The sequence below is a fragment of the Dermacentor variabilis genome, chromosome 11 (genome assembly GCF_050947875.1).
Source record: "Dermacentor variabilis isolate Ectoservices chromosome 11, ASM5094787v1, whole genome shotgun sequence".
In the NCBI taxonomy this organism is placed as follows: Eukaryota; Metazoa; Arthropoda; class Arachnida; order Ixodida; family Ixodidae; genus Dermacentor; species Dermacentor variabilis.
This window is the reverse complement of record NC_134578.1, coordinates 27,946,288-27,969,553: the sequence shown is the minus strand read 5'-3', so window position 1 is coordinate 27,969,553 and position 23,266 is coordinate 27,946,288. Positions and strand designations below refer to the sequence as shown.

General features: G+C 45.2%; 1 protein-coding gene across 1 annotated transcript in view; it reads right to left on the bottom strand.

The window, feature by feature from the left end:
* Positions 1-1,516: 1,516 nt before the first annotated feature.
* LOC142564319 (uncharacterized) overlaps positions 1,517-23,266 on the bottom strand; it is a 75,901-nt gene continuing 54,151 nt past the window's right edge. Inside the window, exons 2-4 of the mRNA XM_075675275.1 lie at positions 11,205-11,376; positions 8,496-8,808; positions 1,517-6,761 (exon numbers count right to left, since the gene is read on the bottom strand). Of these exons, the coding sequence (XP_075531390.1) occupies positions 6,552-6,761; positions 8,496-8,808; positions 11,205-11,376 (695 nt within the window). The 3' untranslated portion in view covers positions 1,517-6,551. The remainder of the gene's footprint in view (positions 6,762-8,495; positions 8,809-11,204; positions 11,377-23,266) is intronic.

Sequence of the window (23,266 nt, the reverse complement as noted above, 5' to 3'; positions counted from 1 at the left end):
ATTCAGTCGTGATTATGCCGCTGTTATCATTCCACAGTCATCAGTGCGTCGTCGTCACAAAGGCGCTATCATGCATTCGTCGTCATGCCATCTTGGTCGTGCCATCCTCGCGATTCCCGCTTCTTCATCCGGTTGTATTCATACCATCGTTGTCATACCACCGTTGCCATGCAGTCGCCATCATCTCACTTTCCCGATGTTGTCGTCGTTTTACCATTGTCATATTTTACGAATCGACATCTCATTGCTGTCATGCCAACGTCATTACATGCCTTTGTCATTCCATCGACATCATTCTTGGATATGTTATCGTCACTGTGTCAGCGTCATGCAGTTCGTGCCATGTCTCCATGCTCATGGGGTGACCTTGGCAAGGGAGTGCCGTAGCAAAGTGGGACGATATCGGAGTATGTGGCACGTAGCCAAAACAACGGAAGTCTCAGAATTGCTTCTACACGTGTTAAATAAACGTGACTTCGGGAATGTGGTCTGTCACTTCACTGCTTGACTGCTATTCCCATTACCGTCGACAGTCATAGTGAGAAGAGTTCTGGCATAATTTTGTTCATAGCCAATCGGGATAATCTGAACGAATTCTAGAGTTTTACGTGCCAAAACTACTATACGATTGCGAGGCGCGCCGTAGTGGGGGACTCCCGATTAATTTCGACCTCCTGGGGTTCTTTAATGTGCACCTGATGCACAGTATATGGCGGAACTTGATTAGCTTGGCACTTTTGCTAGCTTTGTTCACGAGCATAGGTCGAGACTATTTGGTCACAAATATAGGCTATTAGCTCACTTTGGGTACATTTCCGGAATAAAAAAAAAGTCAACCTACATTTGAACAAATATGTTACTTGTTTTCACATTTGCCAAGCCACAGCGTTACTGCATAGCATGGACATCACTACAGATATGCCAAGAAATCTGCATACTCTTACTTTTTGGGGCGCGGTTTAACTTATAGTTGGAAACCAGGAACACTGCACATGTTTTGTAGATTTAAGATTTCGTTTACTCAGTACTTTTGGTAGAACTCAAATAATGTGACTTTTCATGAGGTGCTTCTTTGAAATTTTGCACAAGGATTCTCGAAAACTCTCCGAGAAATTATACCTGCCTTCCATTCAAAACACCAGTGATGAAGCTGCAATTTCGTTTCTCACAGTTTATGTCGCAACTAACATGCATTGAAAGGAAACGATGAAACATAAATGCACTGAAAATGAGCATCGTTTTGGTGGTGCATATATATTTTTTTGTCGGCGATTATTGTTTAACACCAGTGTTGCGACAGATTTTGCACTGTTCCAAGGGCAGTAAGGCATGACCAACCAAATTTTATATTTTCTTTATATCCAGTAGTTCGCTATATACATTTCGTATCAAGGTTTGACTGTATGGGGCAGGTAGTAGCTGCTCTTTCAATGTGCATGGAGGTAGCCAAAGTATGCTTCACATTAAACGTCAGCACTGTGTATGCGCATGCAAAGAAGGCCACCAGAAAACCTGGGAAGATGCGAAAAAAAGAAGATGCTTTATTTTACAACAGAATCACTTTATACATAGCGTGCACATAAAAAATGGCATATCTGGGAGGGTGTTTCTCTTGGACAGGAGGCAGTACACTGGGAACTAAGTTGGCACGGGGCCCTGCTTCTTGCGAAGCGTACTTTCTTGCAACGACATCGTATCACTGTGCAAGCCACTCCGAGAAGAAAGCAAACGTTGCAAATTAGCGTACACATTTTGGACAGCAGTAGTAGCACCTTAGCAGTTGGTTCCTAGTTTTTGGGTGCTCCCCTCCCTGATGCGGAAATTACCGTACTGCACGGAGCACCACTGTCAAATGTATGCATAACATTCCCACTCGGGGCTGTCCTGGTTAATTTGACAAATTAAGAAATTGGCCAGCATTTTAAGAAATCATTAGACATTTCACGGAGGAGTGTGTTTAGTTTCCTAAATTAATAATAACCGGTGCACAAATATAAGTTTACAGCAGAGACCAATATGAAAGCAAGCAAATGATTTGCTTCGATTTAGATTCATTGAGAGGAAAGACTGTTCATGGCAAGCATTAGTGCGAGAGGCTTGAGGTAACACTTCCACAGTAACCATTGATCAAGTACTAATAAGCTGTTCCCTTTTAAGCAGTCACACCCAATAAATTTCGCACTATCAAATACATCCGTAACTGAAGCTCTCTGCTGTTAATACGGAATTGCAATAAGCTTTCATCCTATCTGCTGCCGAATCCGTTACTATAGTATTGCACTAAAGCAGTAAACAATAGATAGTATTAAAAATGTACTAGGCACTTCTACACAAACATTGTTTGACCTAAGCAAAGTTGCGAACCTCAGTCTAAAATCACAAATAAGACGTCATTGTATAGACTGATCGCTGCTGGAGCCACCATCCTTGTTAGCATTTGTTCCTCACTCAATCCATCTAGGTTTAGCAGTGGGTCTCTTCAATATGTTGTCCCAGATTGCCCAAGATGCCGTGTATGCATAAAAGGACACTAAAGTGAAAAATGATTTCTTCTGCATCAGCAAATTACCGTTCTACAACACAAAAAACACCACTCTTACAACGATAAGACGTTTAGTAAGCCAGACAAAGCGCAATAACGAAATACGGGTGGCGACGCCTACTTAAGTTCGCGCACCTGGGGGCTGTGACGTCTTGGATTTTGATGGCATCTTCTAGAGCCTACTAATTATATATAGCGGTACATATTGACTACATTGTGTTCTAAAGGAACCAAATATTAAACATGGCAAGTTTCGGGAACCTTTATTCAGCCAACGCGGCCCAAATGCGAAAACATACTTTGGAATCCCTGACGTCACGCTGACGTACCGGCGCTGGGGTTTCGGCGCGAAATTCAAATGCTGTTACTTGGACCTTCATTTTCTCATCTAATAAACAAACATATTTTTTTAAATGACTGCCTGCAGGGTTCTCAAACAAGGCTTCATTAGTCTAAACTGATTTATTGTTTCGCTTTAGGGTCCCTTTAAGCTGACTGGTTACAAGCAGCACCTCAGGCAGGGCTAGCCAGCCCTAGACATAGCCTCCTGTATAATCTGGCCTTGCCGGATTGTTGGCGATCCTATAGGAAGCTGCAGTCATTGGAAATACGGCAATGGTACCTCTCAAGCACACTTTTTACATTTTTGGTGGTCACTGCAGACAAGAAAAGCATAGGAATCAATAAGAGAGTCATAGCAGCGAGTGTATTATGAATTTCTTGTTTATAGTTGCTTTTTCTATATTTGAGATGGTACGTTATAGGGTGAAGACAAGGTTTGTCCTTTCCCTGCCCAAAATATCATTACTCTGACCCTACATAAGTGCCACTTGCAGAAAAAGCAGCAGCTTTTACTGATCCAGTAGGCACAGAGTGTATATAGCAGGCTATGCCTTGGATGACAAATTGAAGAGACCGAGAGGTCGGTCATTTTGATTAAGGCAAGGTAGGTGTGGAAAAGATTGTTTACACAATTTTGCACATTGTTTATTGCACTCCGATGCTGCTTGAATTGACTGAAAACAACTTCTGAATGCAAACGCAGCTACTGACACTTTTTGCTGTTCCTAGAGCAGTGCACATTTGACAGAATTTTGGTTAGTAAGGGAGTAAAATTTTCCATAGTTAGAAATAATAACATTCGGTGATTGAAAGTCCCAGGAAATTGATTTCAAGACATGCCTCGAATAAATTATACTGCATTGTGCATTACCTGAACAATTGCAAAACAGATTTTTCCATTTTTTGCATACTAGTATAAATGAGCATTATTGATGAGCAGATCATGGCTCTTTGTTTGCACCAGAGCATTCTCATCCAGTTTGTACCAGTGCACTTAACAGATAACTGCCAAAGTTTAACAAGGTGAAGTAGTATTCCCTCTATATGTGACATCATACCTTTCAGAATTCAGCTAAAATCAAAACACTCACGTCTAAACAAGAAGTTCACATGCTTTCTGGGTCACCTTTTTATCGTGCATTTCCAGTCTCTCTTATATCAAGTTAGACTGGCCGGTAATTCATACTATTTTTGTGCGGTGCGCAGAAGACAAAGCCAACATGGCAGATGTCAGCGTCCACTTCCACATTCCTGTCTCATCCACCTTTCGGAGAGAAACCCAGACCACCCTTTGAAAAACGGTTGCTCATGCATTGGGGCGTTTCCGTGGCAGACTGCACAAAATCGCAGGCCTGTCACTATTTTGATTAAATAGACATTTGCTTCCATAGTCTCAGAATGTTTGAACAGCAATGCGCGACACAGGGTATACAAATGGCATGAAGGCAGGTTAAATGATATCCAACAACCCATGGTCGTTTGCCGAGGCAACTCTTAATCGTCTTCACAAGTATAAGCCTTACAGCGAGATCATATCGAGTCATTGTTTTCTATGTACAGCAACATGCCGGTTCTCATATGTGCAGCCAAATGCGTGGGATAGCAAAGCAGGGGAAAAGTGCTGAGGAATGGGGAATGGTGGGACGATGGCATGAGGGACATTTTTCCTTTTCTGAATAAATAAAACTCGGATGGCACGATAGGGAGCGGTTTATTGGCCTCCCTCAAAGATATCTGCTGCAGCTGCTCGACTAGATAACAGGAAAGAACGGCTTGGGCACTCTTTCTGTTTGCGAGATAAGAAGACTGCTTTCCATTTGGCGTGGAGGTATGCCAAAAGCACTGATGACACACGAAGGAGTTAGAAGCTTAACGTAGAGGACAGATGCAAGCAATGCCGAAGCTGAAACAAAATGTGGAATAAAAACTTGCACAGTTCATATCATTTTCAGTTTGATGACGTGGTTGCTAGCAGTACTAATGAGCCTTAAATAATATGGGATGCCTAAAGGCAAATGATGAAACCATTATGTATAGCTCGCCAAAGCAAGCCTAGTTGTAGATGGTAGCTAGCACCTGCGGTAACAAAGTAAAAATGGACTTGCGTGATTGCACGCATAGTTTATGAAAATGGACTGAACCACAAGTATAGTGATAAACGAGGTTACTACGTAAACATAGACATCAGTATTGCAAAAACAAAAAAGCGGCGATTTTGCAGCCTGTGCTTGCCGCACAGTAGACAATGCCCTTTTATCTATGCTAGTAGCAAAACACGCTTCTTGACTATTATTTCAGTTGGCGTCACAATATTGTAAGTTCCTAAAAAAATGTAAAAGATCTTTCACAAAGCCCACCATTGTGATGTGGCTTTACCTCTTCCACCTGAAAGTTTAGGTCTTAAAGAGTGCAATATGTTTCTCAGGTGAAGCCTGTGATGCCTGCTAAGCAGAAATGAACTTCTTCGGCTGAAAAGCATTTTATTTTATGTTAGCCACCGATAAGGCAAATTTTGCTGCAAATCAAAGTGGCGAAAGTTTTTTTAAATTTGTATTTGGAAAAGGGTAGATTGCTCACGTCCACTTAAGAGGAGCATAAGCTGGGGTGTCAAGTTCATCTTTATAGCTAGTTAGAGCATGGTGCAACAAGCTCCGTTTCATGCCCAAGATTCCAAATTTATGCATGTGAATGTGGTATGCTGATGTTCTCACGCTTTCGTTAGTGGTACTTGAGCTCCAGCCCATGTGTGGAACAGTGAAGGACAGTACAGTTTCATGGTAGCGACAATTGAAATGTGGATGAAGATGCCATATATATATGATAGCAAGTCTCAATATAATGCAGGCTCATCACGTCAAAATGCAATGTGCATAACATCTTCAGAGATCTTGTTAGGAAATGCAGCTAAATAAAATTTAGCGTGGCTGAAGTATATGGAACAAAATTAGCTTCTTTTTTTAAATTCTTCACTTCCATGTGTTCAGTCACATTCCACAGTCATGACATAAAACATTTCAGCTCGGCTACATATGTGTTCAAAATGTAAAATTTCACTAAAACAAGACATAATCATGTTCACCTGAGTTGGTTCATCGAATGTACAGACATACAATGCCATTGACATGGTGCAAGGAGCATTCAGAAGCAGGTTATCTGATCTGGGATCACACGTCACAGTTGCTATGGAATGCTCAGGGCTCAGAACGCTGGAGTTACCTGGTGGCCATGAATGTAAACAACCATTGCTCAGGATTGCCATAACAATCAGACAGCAAATCTCTGCCATTAGATGTCCCTCTCAGCGCTTTCCTGCTTCTGGTCCTTGTGACGTTATCGCTGTTCACTGGTGTCGGTTGCGAGTTCCTGCTCCTTCATGTTCCATGACTCCATGATCAAGGACTGCACTCACTTACGAGCTCACTCCACGCGTGGAGCAGTGGCAAAACCTCAGCATAAGGACATAGGCACAAACGAGGAACCGAAAGTTGGGAGCAGCACACACACAGCTGCAACAGACAGCCGAAGTTCTGGCGAGTCCTTTGAAGGAGGCCAAAAGAAGGCGGCGCTCCGAGATGCCTTTGCCAGGAGGTAGGTTTCCACGGGAAATTTGCCACGGTCGTTTCTTAGCCGGCCAGATTTGAGGCCCGCTGTTGAATGTCTAGGCATCCTAACGTTCCTCTTCTGCATCCTCGTTGAATGCCGCCTGCACGACATACCAGTAGGGCCGGTGCCGACTGAAGGTTCCGATGCGCGGCCTGGTCGCAAATGGGGTGTCGTCCTCTGGTGATGTCAGGAATGGCATACTCGGGAGCAGCGTGCGACCCGTTGTTTGCCGTAACCCTGTTCCAGGGCGCCTGTGAGGACTGGTGTTGTCAACCTGCAGGCACATGTGAAGGGTGACAGGAGAATAAACACGTTGCTCAGGTTAGCCGGGCACATTACTTCGCATCAACTGTAGCGTAGCGTGAATTTAAGGAAGTGCAGCCTGAAAGTTGTAAGCACTAGTACACGCCATGGCGTAGATGGCGAACGTTTCTCAGTTTACTGCTGTATCTGAGAGTGGGGCCAAGAGAAAAATAATATGGGCTCCCAGTGCACATATCACTCCAACATTTCAATTTGAAGTTGTTGCCTCTCCCGCCGACAGCGACTGCCATTTTGACATGGCTTTCAAGAAGTGCAGGGTGATCGCTGTGTCGTCTGCTCCGAAGTATTCCGAAACCATATGCGCGCCACCTTATTCCTTACTGCACAGTAATGGCGTCTCCGTTTCAGCCCACAATTATTTCACATGTGCGGGAAAAAAATGACATACCAGGTGTGTTATTCTGGACCTCGTCTAATTCCCCCATTTTAGAGTTTTAGCTTGTCGAGTATCCGGTAAACACAGGCAGACTGGGCATTTTAACTCCCCTCCGTTAATATGACAAGTCCATAACGTGAGCAGCTTAACATCAACAAAGTCTATTCTACTTCGCTGCTGGTGTATATTTTATTGTGACCCAATTATACACAACTGCAAAAAAAGAAATATACTTGCTTACTGTAATATTAGCTCAGTGTTTGTCCGGTTCAGCTCTGTGCCACCAGTTGCCTGCACCACTTTGGCCGCTCAAATTTATGTCTCCACCCATCCGGTAAAACGCCCTTTCGGCATGCGTTTTCCAGAATACCGGACAAGCTAAATCTAGAGAATGTTGCTTTACTGCTGCTCAACTGCAGTACACAAGAAAAGACCGAATACTACAATGTTTCTGCTACACCATATGGACTATTTTACCGTCTTGCTGAGGAAATTATACAGTTTAATTTGCAGTGCGTAATTCAAGTCCGAAAAATTAGGTGCCATGTCATCTTGTTAAAAAAAAAGACGAAGTTGCCGGAGCGTCCATCCTTCGGAAATGATTGTAGATGCTATTGCGAAGCAGCCTTTCTTATGGTGGGCGTGTAGTTGGTTATGATATGTTTTATATGTTACAATGATTGTTGTGATGATTATGACGATGGAAGTAACGAGACAGTTGTGATATGTGCAAGTGCAGAGTTTATTAACGAGACTGACGTGCTATCTTTGATTGTTCTGTACACATACATACCCATGCAGTGGCGCATACCCAGTCACCCAAGTTGTCTACTAGGCCAGACAGCAGCCAGCAGCAAGTTGTCGATTCGGGCACATGCCCTGTGACCCGTGTTGCCTGCCCCGCAAGATGCAGCCAGCACATATCTAGTGGCTAGTAGACAACTTGGGTCACTGCATGGGTCACTGCATGGGTACGTGAGAGAGGTTAGATAGGGACAGGCAAACAATACATTCTGCAATGCGGGTAAAGTTCCCACGGAATGCTAACCGAATTAAAATGTTAAAAAAATATTACGGGGTTTACCACTCCAAAGCGATTCATGGCGTATGGGAGACGCACTGCCTTCTGCTGGCACTCCACTGTTCATGTGCATCTTTTGCGCACGTGACCGCGTGCGTTTAGTTAGTAAATGAACATTTACTGCAATGTATACTGTCCATTAGGAATCTTAATTACTCCTTGTACTGTTCGAATAGTACTTTGTCACCTTCAATGCTTGTCTGCTTGTCTGAAACATTCATACGCACCTCGTTGTGCTCCCTGTTGACCTCGTGCGCCATCTGGAGCCGGGACGACGTAACGACGCGAGGCGGCGTCGTCGTCGTAGACGGCTCGAGGCGCTGCTGTATTAGAGGCGACGGTTCCTGCCGGTCGCGTTGCATGCCACTCTCGGACGAACCTGAAGAAGCTGCAGAAGCTGAAGAGGAGCCTGAGGAGGCGACTAGATTGAAGGCGTCGAGGCTGGTGCCATCCGACGGCCTGGCGCAGTAGCTGGCCAGCGTTGTAAAGCTGCACGGCTTGCGGCAGCATTCTTCCACTATGCCGCCGCTCGAGTATTGCCTGCGTGGCACAACACGAGAACAGCTATGAAGCTGCTTCATATTCACTTCATCAGCAGGGAACATATATATATGCAAACCTTAGATTCCTGAGCATACGAACCTGCCAGGATCGCAAAAAGAAGTGCTCGGTTTTGCTTCATACGGATCAGCGTACGAACTGAAATCAGTGCATCGCGCTAGGAATTGGTTGTTTAATCTCTTTTAGCTTGTTGTCACGATTTCGGGACATGCCAACTCTGAACTCGTAAATCCAAATGGGATTCTCAGGCAAGAGAAATCCAGATTTTGACGCCATGTGCAGTCATACAGCAAAAGCAGTTTACGCAATGTTCTTCCAACAAGAGTGAACGCTCCCAAAGCTCATGCAGCTGCATTTATTAAGGCACATAAATAGAAGCTGCCATCTGTGCGAAACAGGCCGTTTTACATACTGCCATACGATATGAGACGGTTCACCTGCTAAGTCTGAGTTTGTTTAATGTGAAGATAGGCAAATATAAAGGCATGTTCTTACTTCGCATGCAAGTGTTTCTGACCGCAATTGGAATGTTTTCACATTCAGGCAAAACAGAATTCACGCCACTAGTGGCTAAGCGGCCGCCAACGTTATTAACACTCGATCATTTATTTGACGGAAAAGTTTGTTATTAGAGCGGAATGTGAGTGGTAAGGTTTTCATTTCCATATTTTGTGTCCGAAGTGATATTTAGTGACGGCAGGAACATACAGGTATTTTTGCCATGCTTGGAAAAGATTTGCGAACCTAGGCTAGGCTTCTCATTTCGATAGAGTGCAATCAATCCTTCTTTATCGTATAACTACTGACACAAGTTACTTATTCTCAGGAAGACGTTTTTGAAACTTGATTACGCCACGGAAGGTTAGATGGGTACTCACAAACATTTCCAGCAATTCGCTATTTTTTTTTCTCTAAGCGAACGCCCTCGACTTCGGTCTTAAAAAAAAGAAGCATCCAAAATGTACTAAATACTTTATTATCACAGCTTTTCCGCAGGTAGTGCATGTTGTGATGTACACAGAAGATGCCAATCTGGGGAGCAGAAGATCGCGACATTCTGGCCCTCGTTCGTCTGCTGTGCTGCTACATTGGGACGTGGCAGGAGTAACAGCCTTGGAGGGGACCGAGTGACGCGGGACGATTAATTCTAAACAGTCGCGACGTCGACTACATTCTGTTCCCACGTGACCGCCTTCTGCATTACGACGTGGCGATGCAGACGCCTCCTCGCGAACGAAACTGGTTCCTACAAAAGTTATTACAATAAACTATTTAGGCTACCCTGAAGCTCTCCAATATTTTCCCCCAGGGCTTCGAGGTAGAGGCAGTTCCATTTAAAGCGAGAAATGGAAAGCGAAAGTCAGAAATATCATGTGACATCAGGCCAGTCTTATGCATTTCTGTCTTTTCTGGCTTACCAAGAAACTCCACTCACTGTAAGACTGATGTTTCTGTCATAGTTTAATTTACTAATGCAACCTAATTAACATGGCTTTTAAAAACAAACACTAAAGAGCAACGCTGAATCAATTTAGACCGGTGAAATAGTATTTCCAATCTTCTTGGTCCATTCAGCCGGTAAAGGCAGGTGTTTAGTTGAGAAAATGAAGGCCTAAGTTCCCTTTTTATTTTGTGTTATGTTGCGTCAAATCCTCAGTGATGCCACCTCAGCACGATGTCACAGATTTCAATGTATACTGTCTCCTATTCAGGCCGTTTTAGAGCAGGAGAAGATCTCGTAGATTGCTATTTTTAACCGGTTGTTGTTTCAGAATGCAATATAGTCTTGCTTTAGTGACATACAGTTGACAAAACCCGAGAGAAATGCTGTCGAAATCTGTGATGTCTCCGCGAGAGTCAAATTCCGCTACATTGTCAGATACTGTAATGGCGGCATTTTGAGCCAATCGTTAAAGCCGCAACAGATCTCTGGACCAATAAGAGCTGGCAAGATGGCGAATTCGACAAGATAGTGGAATTCGCCAATGGGTGTGCAGTCTAACATGGCTACCTTTCTGCCCATGTTTCAGCCATTTTGCTAGAGTGACACTTCTTTTTCTATTCTAGAAGTGCAGTGCATTGATATGGCTTAATTTAATAGTTTTGCGTGGTGCCCCTTTCAGTTTCTTTTACTTTTCTCATGAAGAGGCCACGGGATAGGTTATGCAGGCAGTAGTTTTTGTTTCGTCGTCATCTTCGGGTTATCGATACTTGGTTTTCACAGCTAGCTTCCATATATCAAGTAATGGAAGCTCTAGATGCAGGACCTCATTCTCCATGAGAGGCGGAACGCTATGTCCTAATTAAAGCATGTTTTGTGACATCGGGTCCGTATCTATGCTGTGGCGAAGTTGCAGTCATAACTGCGCACTTACCCTTGCGAGCTGTGATACCTCGCGGAGTTTACGGCTGGCTCTGGCGCTGTCGTGGTGGCGACCGCCTCGGCCGAGGTGCTGCCGTCTTCGTCACCGGCTCTGCCCTGGGCGCCGCCATCGCGACGGAGTGGCGAGGGCCTGTATATGATGAACGGCCTCCGCACCGTGCTCACTGCAAGGCACGCAATAAGAACGAGTGAGGCCCTGCCCCCGACAGGAAACGCGCGTGCTGAACGTCGCCGTACACTCTAAAAAAAGTTTGCACCCTTTGGGGTGTATATCTGCCACACAACGATAATCGTCATCTGCCTTGATGCGTTTCCTTTCTTTAACGCTGCGAGCCCGGTACTTTCCAGTAACGAACCGCGTGCGCGTTATCAGCATGACATAGCATTCCCGACAGGAAAGTAGCGGGCGCGGCGTTTTCAAGAAAGGAAACGCATCAAGGCAGATGACAATTATCGTTGTGTGGCAGATATACAGCCCAAAGGGTGCAAACTTTTTTTAGAGTGCACACTCTAAAAACAGTTGCACCCTTCGGGGTGTACGTCTGCCACACAGCCATAATGGTCATCTGCCTTGCCCGCATTTCCTTTGCTGCGAGCCCGGCCGGTACTTGCAAGTCACGAACGGCTTGCGCGTCATCAGCGTGACACAGCATTCTCGACAGGAAAGTAGCGAGCGCCGAGTTTTCAAGAAAGGAGACGCAAGCAAGGCAGACAATGATTATCGTTGTGGGGCAAGATACACTCTTAAAACGGTTGCACCCTCTGGGGTGTGTTTGTCCCACAACAATAATCGTCATCTGCCCTGCTTGCGTTTCCTTTCATGAAAATGCTGCGCTCGCTACTTTTTTGTTGAGAATGCGACCTCACGCTGATAACGCGCATGCCGTTCATAACTGTGATGTACTGGGCTCGCAGCGTTAAAGAAAGGAAATGCGGGCCAGACAGATAGCGATCGTTGTGGGACAAGATATGCCCCAAAGGGTGCTAACATTTTTAAGAGTGTACACTCTAAAAAACTTTACACCCTTTGGGGTGTATATCTGCCACACAACGATAATCGTCGTCTGCCTTGTTTGCGTTTCTTTTCTTGAAAACGCCGCGCCTACTACTTTCCTGTCGGCAATGCTATGTCATGCACTCTAAAAACAGTAGCACTCTTTGTGGTGTATCTTTGCCACAGAACGATAATCGTCATCAACCTTGTCCGCATTTCCTTTCTTTGACGCTGCGAGCCCGGTACTTCCAAGTTAGGAACGGCATGCGCGTTATAACCTGACAGAGCATTCCCTACAGGAAAGTAACGAGAGCAGAATTTTCAAGAAAGGAAACGCAAGCAAGACAGATGACGATTATTGTTCCGTAGCAAATATACACCCCCAAAGGGCGCAACTGTTTTTATAGACTAAGAACAGTTTGCACCCTTTGGCTTGCCCCTTCTGCCACATAAAAATAATCGTCATCTGCCTTGATGCGTTTCCTTTCTTTATCGCTGCGAGCCCAGAACTTTCCAGTAACGAATGGCACGCGCGTTATCAGCATAGAACAGTTTACACCCTTTGGAGTGCCCCTTCTGATAACGCGCGCGCCGTTCGTCACTGGAAAGTTCCGGGCCTGCAGCGATAAAGAAAGGAAACGCATCAAGGCAGGTGACGATTATTCTTGTGTGGCAGAAGGGGCAAGCCAAAGGGTGTAAACTGTTCTTAGAGTGTAGTGTGCTGATAACGCCCGCGCCGTTCGTTACTGGGAAGTACCGGGCTCGCAGCTTTAAAGAAATGAAATGCGGACAAGACAAATGACGTTTATTGTTGTGTGGCAAGATACCACTTAAAAGGGTGTACTCTTTTCTTAGAATGTAAGCCCCAAATGGTGTAAATTTCGAGAGCAACCACCGAGATGAATTAAATAAAAGGAAGCAAGAAAATGACAACGACGCTAATAAAGATAACGACGCTACGACGTAGAGTTCACGCTGATGTCTTTCCTTTAATTCCTTTAATCGAATAATATATATACATCGCAGTCATCATCAATTGGTGTAGACGGTTTCACACACGCAATAACAGCAGCGAGCCTGCGGCGCTAAGAAAGTTCCGATAGCATTTCTCATCAGTGTTCTATATACACCGGAACAAAAAGCGTGCGTTTAAGTTGTTTCAATGAACGGAAAGCTTCTTACGTTTTTCGATAAAGAAAAGGTGCACTATGTCTCAAGACTACTACGAAGGTCCTTGAAAGTATTGAAGGACCCTGCAATTACTCATAAGATTTCTAATAGATTACGGCAAACTTGCAATATCATGATCACGTCCTGAGGAAAAGTTAAAAATCTGCCGACTTCCCTTAGCTCTCACGCTCTTTTTTTTTTTTTACCCGCACCATTTAGGGAAACCGGAAGCCGCCGTGGCCCTACGTTTGTGAACTGTGGAACAGTCCTTACCAGGGCTTGCTTTGGTTATGGCGTTTTTTTTTTGAGCGCTCGGGAAACGTTGCTTCTCTAGCGCTCCACCACAACCTTCATATGCACCATAGCCTTCGCGTACGACATTACGTGCTCACAGGGCCGGCTATACTGACGACGACGTTACAAGATCTACAAGCAAAGCCGAGTGCTACCTTCGCATTGTTGCCCATCGCCTATTTTTATAACTTGTTCGCAAGAGCCTTGGATTCGACGAAATATTTATGCAAATGCCATATCTAGAACTTTACCTTTGTGAAAGCAACGTTCACATCGAATTTTTGTTCTAAATGCGTAAATATTTCCATGCTTATCCAATGAGGAAACCCGTACGAACGTCCGTCCGTCTATCACGTAAGACGAATTGATACCGAGAAATTAATGCATAAAACAAAATAAATACGAAAGGAATAATCTTGGTGGTAAGTTTCAAACCTACGACCTCCACGCTCAAAACCCGAGTGTCTTCCCAATGGGCTACACATCCACGCTAGCAGAAGAACCACATGAACGCACTGTGCCGGCGGTACAAAACAAATGTCAAAAGGGAACATTTTCTATGAAGGCTTTGTTGAAAGATTTGGTGATAGTGGGATGAAAGCCACCTATAGGACCACATGCAGAGTCGACGAGGAGCATTGCAGACTTCAGGAAAATTCCGATTTTGCGAAAATTTAACGCCAACCACGCCACTCCCCTGAGGCGTTTCCGTGGTCGCGGGATGCGCCTTCAGTTAGCGCGTTCCTTCATCCTTCACCGACCGGAATGCCACCGATTTCTGGGAACCCATGCGCTTCACGCCGCGCAACACACATATAAGCAGTCAGTGCGTTGATAAGGGCGATAAGAAGTGATGAGGGGTTATATGGGTATCATCACGGTTGATGATGGTTCGACGCGGATGGATCAGGTGCTAAAGGACGATAAGGGCTTATTATGGTCGGATCAATTTTGATAAAGTTAATAAGCACCGATACGGGTCGATAAAGGTTGGATCATGTCTTATAAGGTCGATAAACACAGATAAGGGTTGATAACGATCGGATCGATTGCGATAAGGTTGGTACCGACCGACAAGGCTCGGATCGAGTCCTATAAAGTTGATAACTACAGAAAAGGATTGGCTGTGGTTTATACTGATCGGATCAAGTTTCATAACATCGATAATGACACCGACCTACATGAATTTGTTTTAATCTGATATACTTAGCGCTAGAGTACGCGCTCTTTGCATCGGCGTCCTTGTATAGCCGGTGAAAGTCCAACCACGAATCACCGTCCACGGGCGTAAGAACCAAAGAAAGCTATTAGATTTAAAATGTGACTGTATAGCAGCCGAGCAAGGGAAAAAACAAAACCCTTTGGTATGAGCTCAACATTGTTAAGATGCCTGGTGCACTACCATTTATATTTGAAGGTCGCCAGGCTCAGTGTGCTTCGCGAACAAATAACGGGGTGCATGGCTCTTGAGGAGCTCCTTTGCATGCACCCGTTCTTTCCGTACAAGCTGCCGTCCTTCATATGAACGGAGCTTCATCGAGGAGCACAATCCTTTCCAAGAACCCTCAACTTCCTGGCACGCCCTTTCCTCGGAAAAAAAAAAAAGAATAAGCCAGGGATTTACGCTGCACGCTTTCCGCGGCCAGCTGGTACATATACTTTTTTTTTCTCAGATACCACGGAGGCAACGAACGCCATTCGTTTGGCCCCCTAGTGGAGACGTCTAAAGGTTTGACTGACTGGTCCGATCGCATATGCTATAGCTTTCTCCTACTTTCATTTTTTATATTTATTTTACTCATATGCAAGGCAGCGGGCTCGCTGTTTACAAATAAGCCTTCACATTTCGCGGAAATCCCGTCGTTTCCATGCTTATGAGTAGTGGCCTTGCGCTGTTGCAATGATTGGTCGATACCCGAGGATGCTGAAGGTCGTGTTTGGAGTTTCCCGCTAAAGCGACAGCGATATAAGCGCGACAAGGTTGACGTCAGCGCATCGGTTTTCTTGTAGAGAACGCCCGGTGAAAAGCAAGCTGCCACTGCTGATAGAGGTAAACATAAAATACCCTCTAATCTACATATACAAATATCTAAATACCCTCTAATCCACAGCTCGCGAGCCACGGCGCATGCGCCGTTGATAGCGGGGCAGCTGGACTGTGGCGCCGCCGACGGCAGGAAATTTACTTCGTCTGCTAATACATGTCGGCTTCCTACAGTCACTATCTTTTCAACTTTACTGCGATAGCAACTATATGTGGACACTGGCGAGTATATGCGCTGCTCTGAGCGGATCGGACCCGTAGACGCCAATCTAAATTTATCTAACGCTTTCTTTGGGCGCTGACAAAAGGCCGCGGTATTATTTCGCTCTAATTTCGCGCACCACCCAGGTGCCAACGCGTGCAACGTCGCTGGCGGAATCACGCCAGCCTTCCGAGACGCCTTCGGTGCTACGATAAAATCTTGCCATCGCTTTTTATTGCTTCCTGTTCGGGCGAAACCGTCAATTTTTGTTGTTATTTTAAGAGGATCGCACCTCACTAATTTCGGTAGAGTCCATGTACGGCGAGGAAAACTATGTGTTCCAACACTCGCCGTAGACGGCAAAGCAGGCGGCTAGGCGGACAGCGGCCATCTTAAGTCTCGCTCCGATTCTCACGAAGACGTCGAGGCAGACAGCTTCGCTAAAACAGCACCGAAGTCAATGACGATGCAGCCTACTTTCCTGCCCAAACAAAATGGCGGCTGAACAGGAAGCTTGGAAGGCCGACAGGAAATGACGTCAGTGCGAAAGAAAGCCTAGACACGCTTGCCTGCGCCCGTAAGTCCCATCGCGTTTTTCACAGGTTCGCAGGCACCACGACGTAAAATACAGAGATAATGCGTGCTTTTCTCAACTTTTTTTTGTCGCCGCGAGGAGGCGTCACGTCGTAGAAACGTCAACAACGTCGCAGAAACACAGCAACACAACACAACACGGCAACTTCGCAGAAGCACAGCAACAAAGAACGTCAAGCGGAAAGTCAGAGAGGCTGAAATAATCTCATGGGTGACGGCAATGGAATAAAAAAAACCTGCCATGAGTAACTATACTTAAGAGGAAAAAACGAAATCAGGAAAGAAACAATTTATGATAACTCAAAGGGAAGCTCATTAGTTTTCGAAGCGAGATCAGGATGCCTGATAACACCCACCTATAAAGCGAGATATAAGAAGGAAGAAGCATGTGCTTACTGCGGTAAAGCTAGGGAAACGATGGAGCATGTTTTATTAGAATGTGAAGACATCTGCCCAGCGGTCGATTTAGGCACAACTGGCCTCCATGAAGCCCTTGGGTTCAGCGAGAGCAGGGGGAAAGTAAACGTGTCCGCAGTAGAGATTAGTAAGAGGCGATTGGGAAGTTTGATGGAAGAAAAGTAGGGAATTAAACGACAAAAAAAAAAGAAACGTAGACGTACAAAAACAAAGTTCACAATAAGTCAGAAAATTTGGTTATGGGAATTTATCGTTTTTTTTCTTTTTTTCTTTTTAGCCTAGGTAGGACAATGAGCAGTATAATAGCAAGAGCTTGGTGGCGAAACCCACCTGTTCCAAAGGGGACGCTCATAACATCCATCCATACAACCGTCTTCCATACATCTCCCACACGTTTCGAAACGCGTTCCATTACACGGCCTCAACGCTGTGTCCGATGCTGTCCAGAATTGGAACACGCCCTATATCTCCGCTCTAATGTATTTGGATAGGAACCCCCATTGCTTCGGAATCGACCAACTGGCGCATCTTTGGGGGTCACTTTTAACTACAACGATAATGTTATCTGTATCATTGAAAAGACATACACACAAAAGAGAACGTACACCAAAAGCTCGGTACAGGAGAGCTTTCGCATTACGCCACCATCAGAGGGCAGCGGACAGGGGATCAAACCGGCGACCTCGTTCTCAGCAGCTCAACGCCATATATCCACTGCGCCACCACGGCTGGTACAAATCCGTTATAAGTCAGACGTAAGAAGTTTAATAAAATCTATGCGCTTCTCATTACTGTCACGTTACGGTGGCGAGAAGGCGCGTAGCCATGTTAGCCCAAAAGCTTCAGTAGGATGGATGGATGTTACGAGCGTCCCCTTCGGGACGGGGAGGTGGGTTGTGCCACCAAGCTCTAGTAGATAAAGCGCCAGAATTCTCTCTGGTGACACTCGCAGGAAACTAGTTTGTTGCTACTGCTCTGCCCCTTAGCAACACAGTCCGAAGCACCCGAGCGAAATTACCGATGGCGCGTGGTGTCACTTTCTTGCCAGCCATGACACCACAGACTACGTAACAAGCCAGCTTCCTTCCCGTCACTGTAGCCGGTTTTTCCTCTACTCTGGCGTCACAAGATGCCGTCTCAATCTTCACCGACGACGCAGGAAATGCGCGATACACAAAGAGGGAGGGACAAACTGATGCCGCCGATTGTATCTCGCATCTGTCGAAACTTGACCACGCAGAGAAAAAAGATGCCGAACGCTGCGTAGGCATAAGGAAGGGACGCATAACGGGAGTCGGGAAAAAATGCTGCCGAAAAACTCTCGGTCTACGGCAGGCATACAAGTATGACTGACTGGCTGAATTAATGAACAAATAATCGACCGACCGAATGACTGACTGACTGGACTGAATTGATTGACTGAGTGATTGAGTGGTGCTGACTGCTTGAATGAATGAATGGCCAAACGACCGACCGACCAACCGACTGAATGACCGACTGAGTGAATGCTTGAGTGACTGATTGACCGAACGACCGACAAACCGATAGAACGACTAAATTATTGACTGACTGGACTGGATTGAATGAATGAATGAATGAATGACCGACCACCGACTGGATTGACTGATTGATTGAATGAATGACCGACTGACCGAATAACTGACTGACTAGACTGGATTGACTGGCTGGCTTGACTGACTGACTGAGTCAATGAATAAATGAATGGCTGGTTAACCGAGTGACGGACTATTAGTCTAACTAACGGCAGTAGTCCAGAATTCCCTCCCTTCACCAAACTTGAAATAGCGTTAAAACTAAACTTAAGATACAGTTGCAAACCATATGCTCATGTAAGGTGAGTTTCAGTAAACTTTACTTGACATAGATAAGCTGGTACTTTTACTAATGCCGTCTCACAATAAATGTTCAGATTCTCATTCTCAAAGGACAGTTCTTCGCAGAACAGGCATAAAAAGTATGTTTCTCAACGTCCGTCATTTAAGTCATCTTCCTGCTCACTTTGTTTTTCCTCTTATCGTCGTCGTTGTCAAAAACGGCAATAAAGAACGACACTGACGCTCGACATACTATGTACCAAAACAAGTTGGAAGGCTACGACGAAATAAACGTAAACACGAGCGAGAAGCTACGGCGTACGCAATCAACGCTTAATACGAATTTCGCGCTCATGCGAACTTCTGCGACAGCTTTCATAAACTGTAGCTTGTCGAACAGAGTCACGTGCAGTTTTCTTTGCTGCATCTGCGCTTGCCTGGAGCTCACCGCTGTGGTCTCGTAGCTACCGGTGCCGCAGATGGTGTGGACCAATCTTCCCGACTCCTCACGCCGACGGCACGGTAGACGACAGCCGAGGGATCCATGCAGCGTGTTTACTAGCAATCAATGCCGGGTCGGTTTTGCCTAAACATGCGTACAAGTCCCCTCTGCATATCGAACCGGAAGCACTTCCAGTGCTGGCTTTCACCGCAATCTTAGGGAACACGTAGGCCTAGCGCAGTACATTTTGGGAAGCATGGGAAGTGAACGGAAGTATAGAAAAAAGAAAAGGAAGAACTTTCGGGAGTTCGCGTAGCACGTAGAGAGTAGGGAGTTTTAGGGAGCTCTAGCGGGGCACTTAAGTTAGCGCAGGCTATCGGCTCTGCACACGAGAGGATCCGAGGTGACTGCCGCTACAGGAATGGACCATGCTTTTGCCCACGGCGCTCTCGCTATCGCGTTACCGACAGACACCATCAAGCAGCCGCGAAGGTCTCTTTTAACGCGATATTTGTACTCTTTTTTTGTTTTTACGACAAACAACTCTTCCCCTGAAAATGCGCACGCGCGTTTGTAGCTGGACAGTAACACTTAAAATTCCCGTTAGTGCACTTACCGTGGCTTTATTTTCCACGTTGATGTTCTACTTCAGGTCTGCCCTCACGCATATGGACTCGAACCAAATCGCCACGTCTGCCAATTTTACTTCTAAAAGCATTTTCCAAAGCGCCATACAAAGGAAGGCAAAGTATCTATTCTAGGCATTCCATAGTCGCCGTATGATTGCGGTAGTCGGCCCTTCGGTGGGCTATTTTCTCACTTGCTCATCATTTAGTACAGAACAACAGGTACAGTCAGGATTAAAAGTTTGGGGGTCACGGCACCAGCAAAAAAATAAATTGAAATGTACTCAAGCGCAGCTCTGCGGCCTGGAATTGGTGTATTACATTGCATTGGCTAAACACGCGCACGTTCTTTATGTCAGTCGTAATGTCCAGGTTGCGAATATATATATATATATATATATATATATATATATATATATATATATATATATATATATATATATATATATATATATATATATATATATATATATATATATATATATATACCCGCCGTGGTTGCTCAGTGGCTATGGTGTTGGGCTGCTGAGCACGAGGTCGCGGGATCGAATCCCGGCCACGGCGGCCGCATTTCGATGGGGGCGAAATGCGAAAACACCCGTGTGCTTAGATTTAGGCGCACGTTAAAGAACCCCAGGTGGTCAAAATTTCCGGAGTCCTCCACTACGGCGTGCCTCATAATCAGAAAGTGGTTTTGGCACGTAAAACCCCAAATATTATATATATATATATATATATATATATATATATATATATATATATATATATATATATATATATATATATTGCGGCGCCTTTGTTCCCCAAACTTTTGATCGCGACTGTACATACTATAAAACCCTATAGCCACGCGGAACGTTCACTTTACAGCTCTGCAAACGTCTTTATTTTTACCGCTGTTTCTTTATGGCAGTCGACACCAAAAGACCTCGACATTCGATAGTCTGCCGCTGGCGGGACTGCGCATCGGAAAGCGTCGTTCACATGATCGTCTGAACATCGCTTCCGCGTTGGGGAAAGGCACTGCGCAGTTTAAAAAAGAAAAAGAAAAAGAAAAACAAACGACCGATAGATTCAAAGGAGTAGCGGCTGCGAAGGCCTCACATCGCATCATGTGGCGGCAGGTGCTTTTCTTTTTTTTCTACCGCGTGGCGCCAGCTCGGATCAGGCCTGCACACGACAGGCGACTGCGGCGAAAGCTCTTGCTCTGACGCGGGCAGCGTGCCGCATATGGATGGATAGATGGATGTTATGAGCGTCCCCTTTGGAACGGGGCGGTGGGTAGAGCCACCAAGCTCTTGCTATTATACTGCCCAATGTCCTAACCAAGGTTAAGCAATAAAAAAAGAAGAAAAAAAGCACTATGAACTCTAAGAACCAAATTTTTTGATCCCCTATTGCGAACTATGCTTTTGTATGTCTCCGTTTTATGTCGTTTCCCTACTTTTCTTCCACCAATCCTCCAATCGCCTCTTACTAATCCCTAGTGCGGACATGTTTACTTTCCCCCTGCTCTCGCTGAACCCAAGGGCTTCATGGAGGCCAGTTGTGCCTAAATCGACCGCTGGGCAGATGTCTTCACATTCTAATAAAACATGCTCCATCGTTTCCCTAGCTTTACCGCAGTAAGCACATGCTTCTTCCTTCTTATATCTCGCTTTATAGGTAGGTGTTCTCAGGCATCCTGATGTTGCTTCGAAAACTAATGAGCTTCCCTTTGAGTTATCATAAATTGTTTCTTCCCTGATTTCTTTTTTTCCTCTCAAGTATAGTTACTCATGGCAGGTTTTTTTTTTCCATTGTCGGTCACCCATGAGATTATTTCAGCCTCTCTGACTTTCCGCTTGACGTTCTTTGTTGCTGTGCTTCTGCGAAGTTGCTGTGTTGTGTTGCTGTGTTGTGCTGTGTTGCTGTTCTGTTGCTGTGTTTCTGCGACGTTGTTGTCGTTTCTACAACGTGACGCCTCCTCGCGGCGACAAGGAAAAGTTGAGAAAAGCACGCATTATCTCTGTATTTTACGTCATGGTACCTGCGAACCTATGCAAGCGCGTGCTTCGTCCGTGCCGCAGCTGCGCTGGCGTCCTCTGGTGGTCGAGCGGTAGACTAGGCAGATGAAAAAATGGCGTTGCATTGAACGACGCTGCTAGACGATCTGCCGATTAGTTTTCGCCTCGGAGACAATTCACAACGCAAGACTGGAAAGTTCCGTCAAGAAGCCCACCCACCACGCACGTCCATCACGAGCTTGTCTGTGAATTAGAGGCCCGTGTATGCGCGAATTCGCCTGCGAAGAATGCTCACGAATGCGCTAAATGAACATCTACACGAGAGAGCACGAGCCCCCCGCGACGAATGTCGACAAATCCCGAACCCTTTTTAATCGCTTACGCTGGCTTTATTCTTCGCTGTGTGCAAGGCTCTTTTCGTTTTGTATTTGGTGTAGTGACAGTTTAGTTTCCCGTGCTCACGCGCTCTGCGCAGGGAAACGTACATAAATCAACGTGCACTGTACGTCCGAAACGTGTAGTTTTACGGACGCGAAATTTTGTACATGGGAGAGAGAGAGAGAGAGAGAGTAAAACATGAACTCTAGCGAAGATGCGAAGTTTTGTGCGTCAGGAGCGCCTTACTGAATACATGGCAACGGAGAAATAGCGTCGTTCGTCGCCCACTGAACCCAAACCATGATGGGGTTTGCTGCATATAAAAGAAAAAGAAAGGCTGTAGGAATTTATTCGTAGGATTGTGGAGATGTTTTTAAGATTTTAAATGTCATTTGGTTTTTAAGCTCATAAATAGTGAAAACTTTCAAAATACTGAACTATCAAGATGACAAATTGTAACTGAGCAATAAAACCGATATCACAATTCTGTAAACTCCACGTGTTGACGAGACATAAAAAGCCGACAAAAATCGCAAAAATCTGCGCAATATTGAAATTCCACGGTTTTACATGCCATTTGCATTTCGCCCCCAACGAAATGCGGCTGCCTCGGTCGGTATAGAACCCGGGATCTCGAGCGCAGGGCCATAACCACTGAAGTTGCCGCGGTGGGGAATAGATGTGTCATAAGTGAGTCTAATACATCACCGGTTTGTGAAGAATACTTTTTAAAATATTTTTGCAGTACCTTCACAAAGGTGGCAACAATTTCACGTAGTAAGTTGCAAACTCACGTACCATATTCGTCTGCTTCGGATGCTTAAACAGATGCGGTTTACATAACTTCAGTGTCTCTTTCTTGTGCTAATGAGCTAAGGATCTGTAAACGTTGTACTTCGGTTCTTCGTGGTTAAAGCTGCCGATCTACAGCATATATTTTTATTGTAAAACATTCGAAGCCCTGAATTCAACTTCTGGTTTCTCCAGTAGGTACAATTGAGGTTTATTCTCTTAAATTGAAAAAAACTTATTCAACTTATAGTCCATTGGTT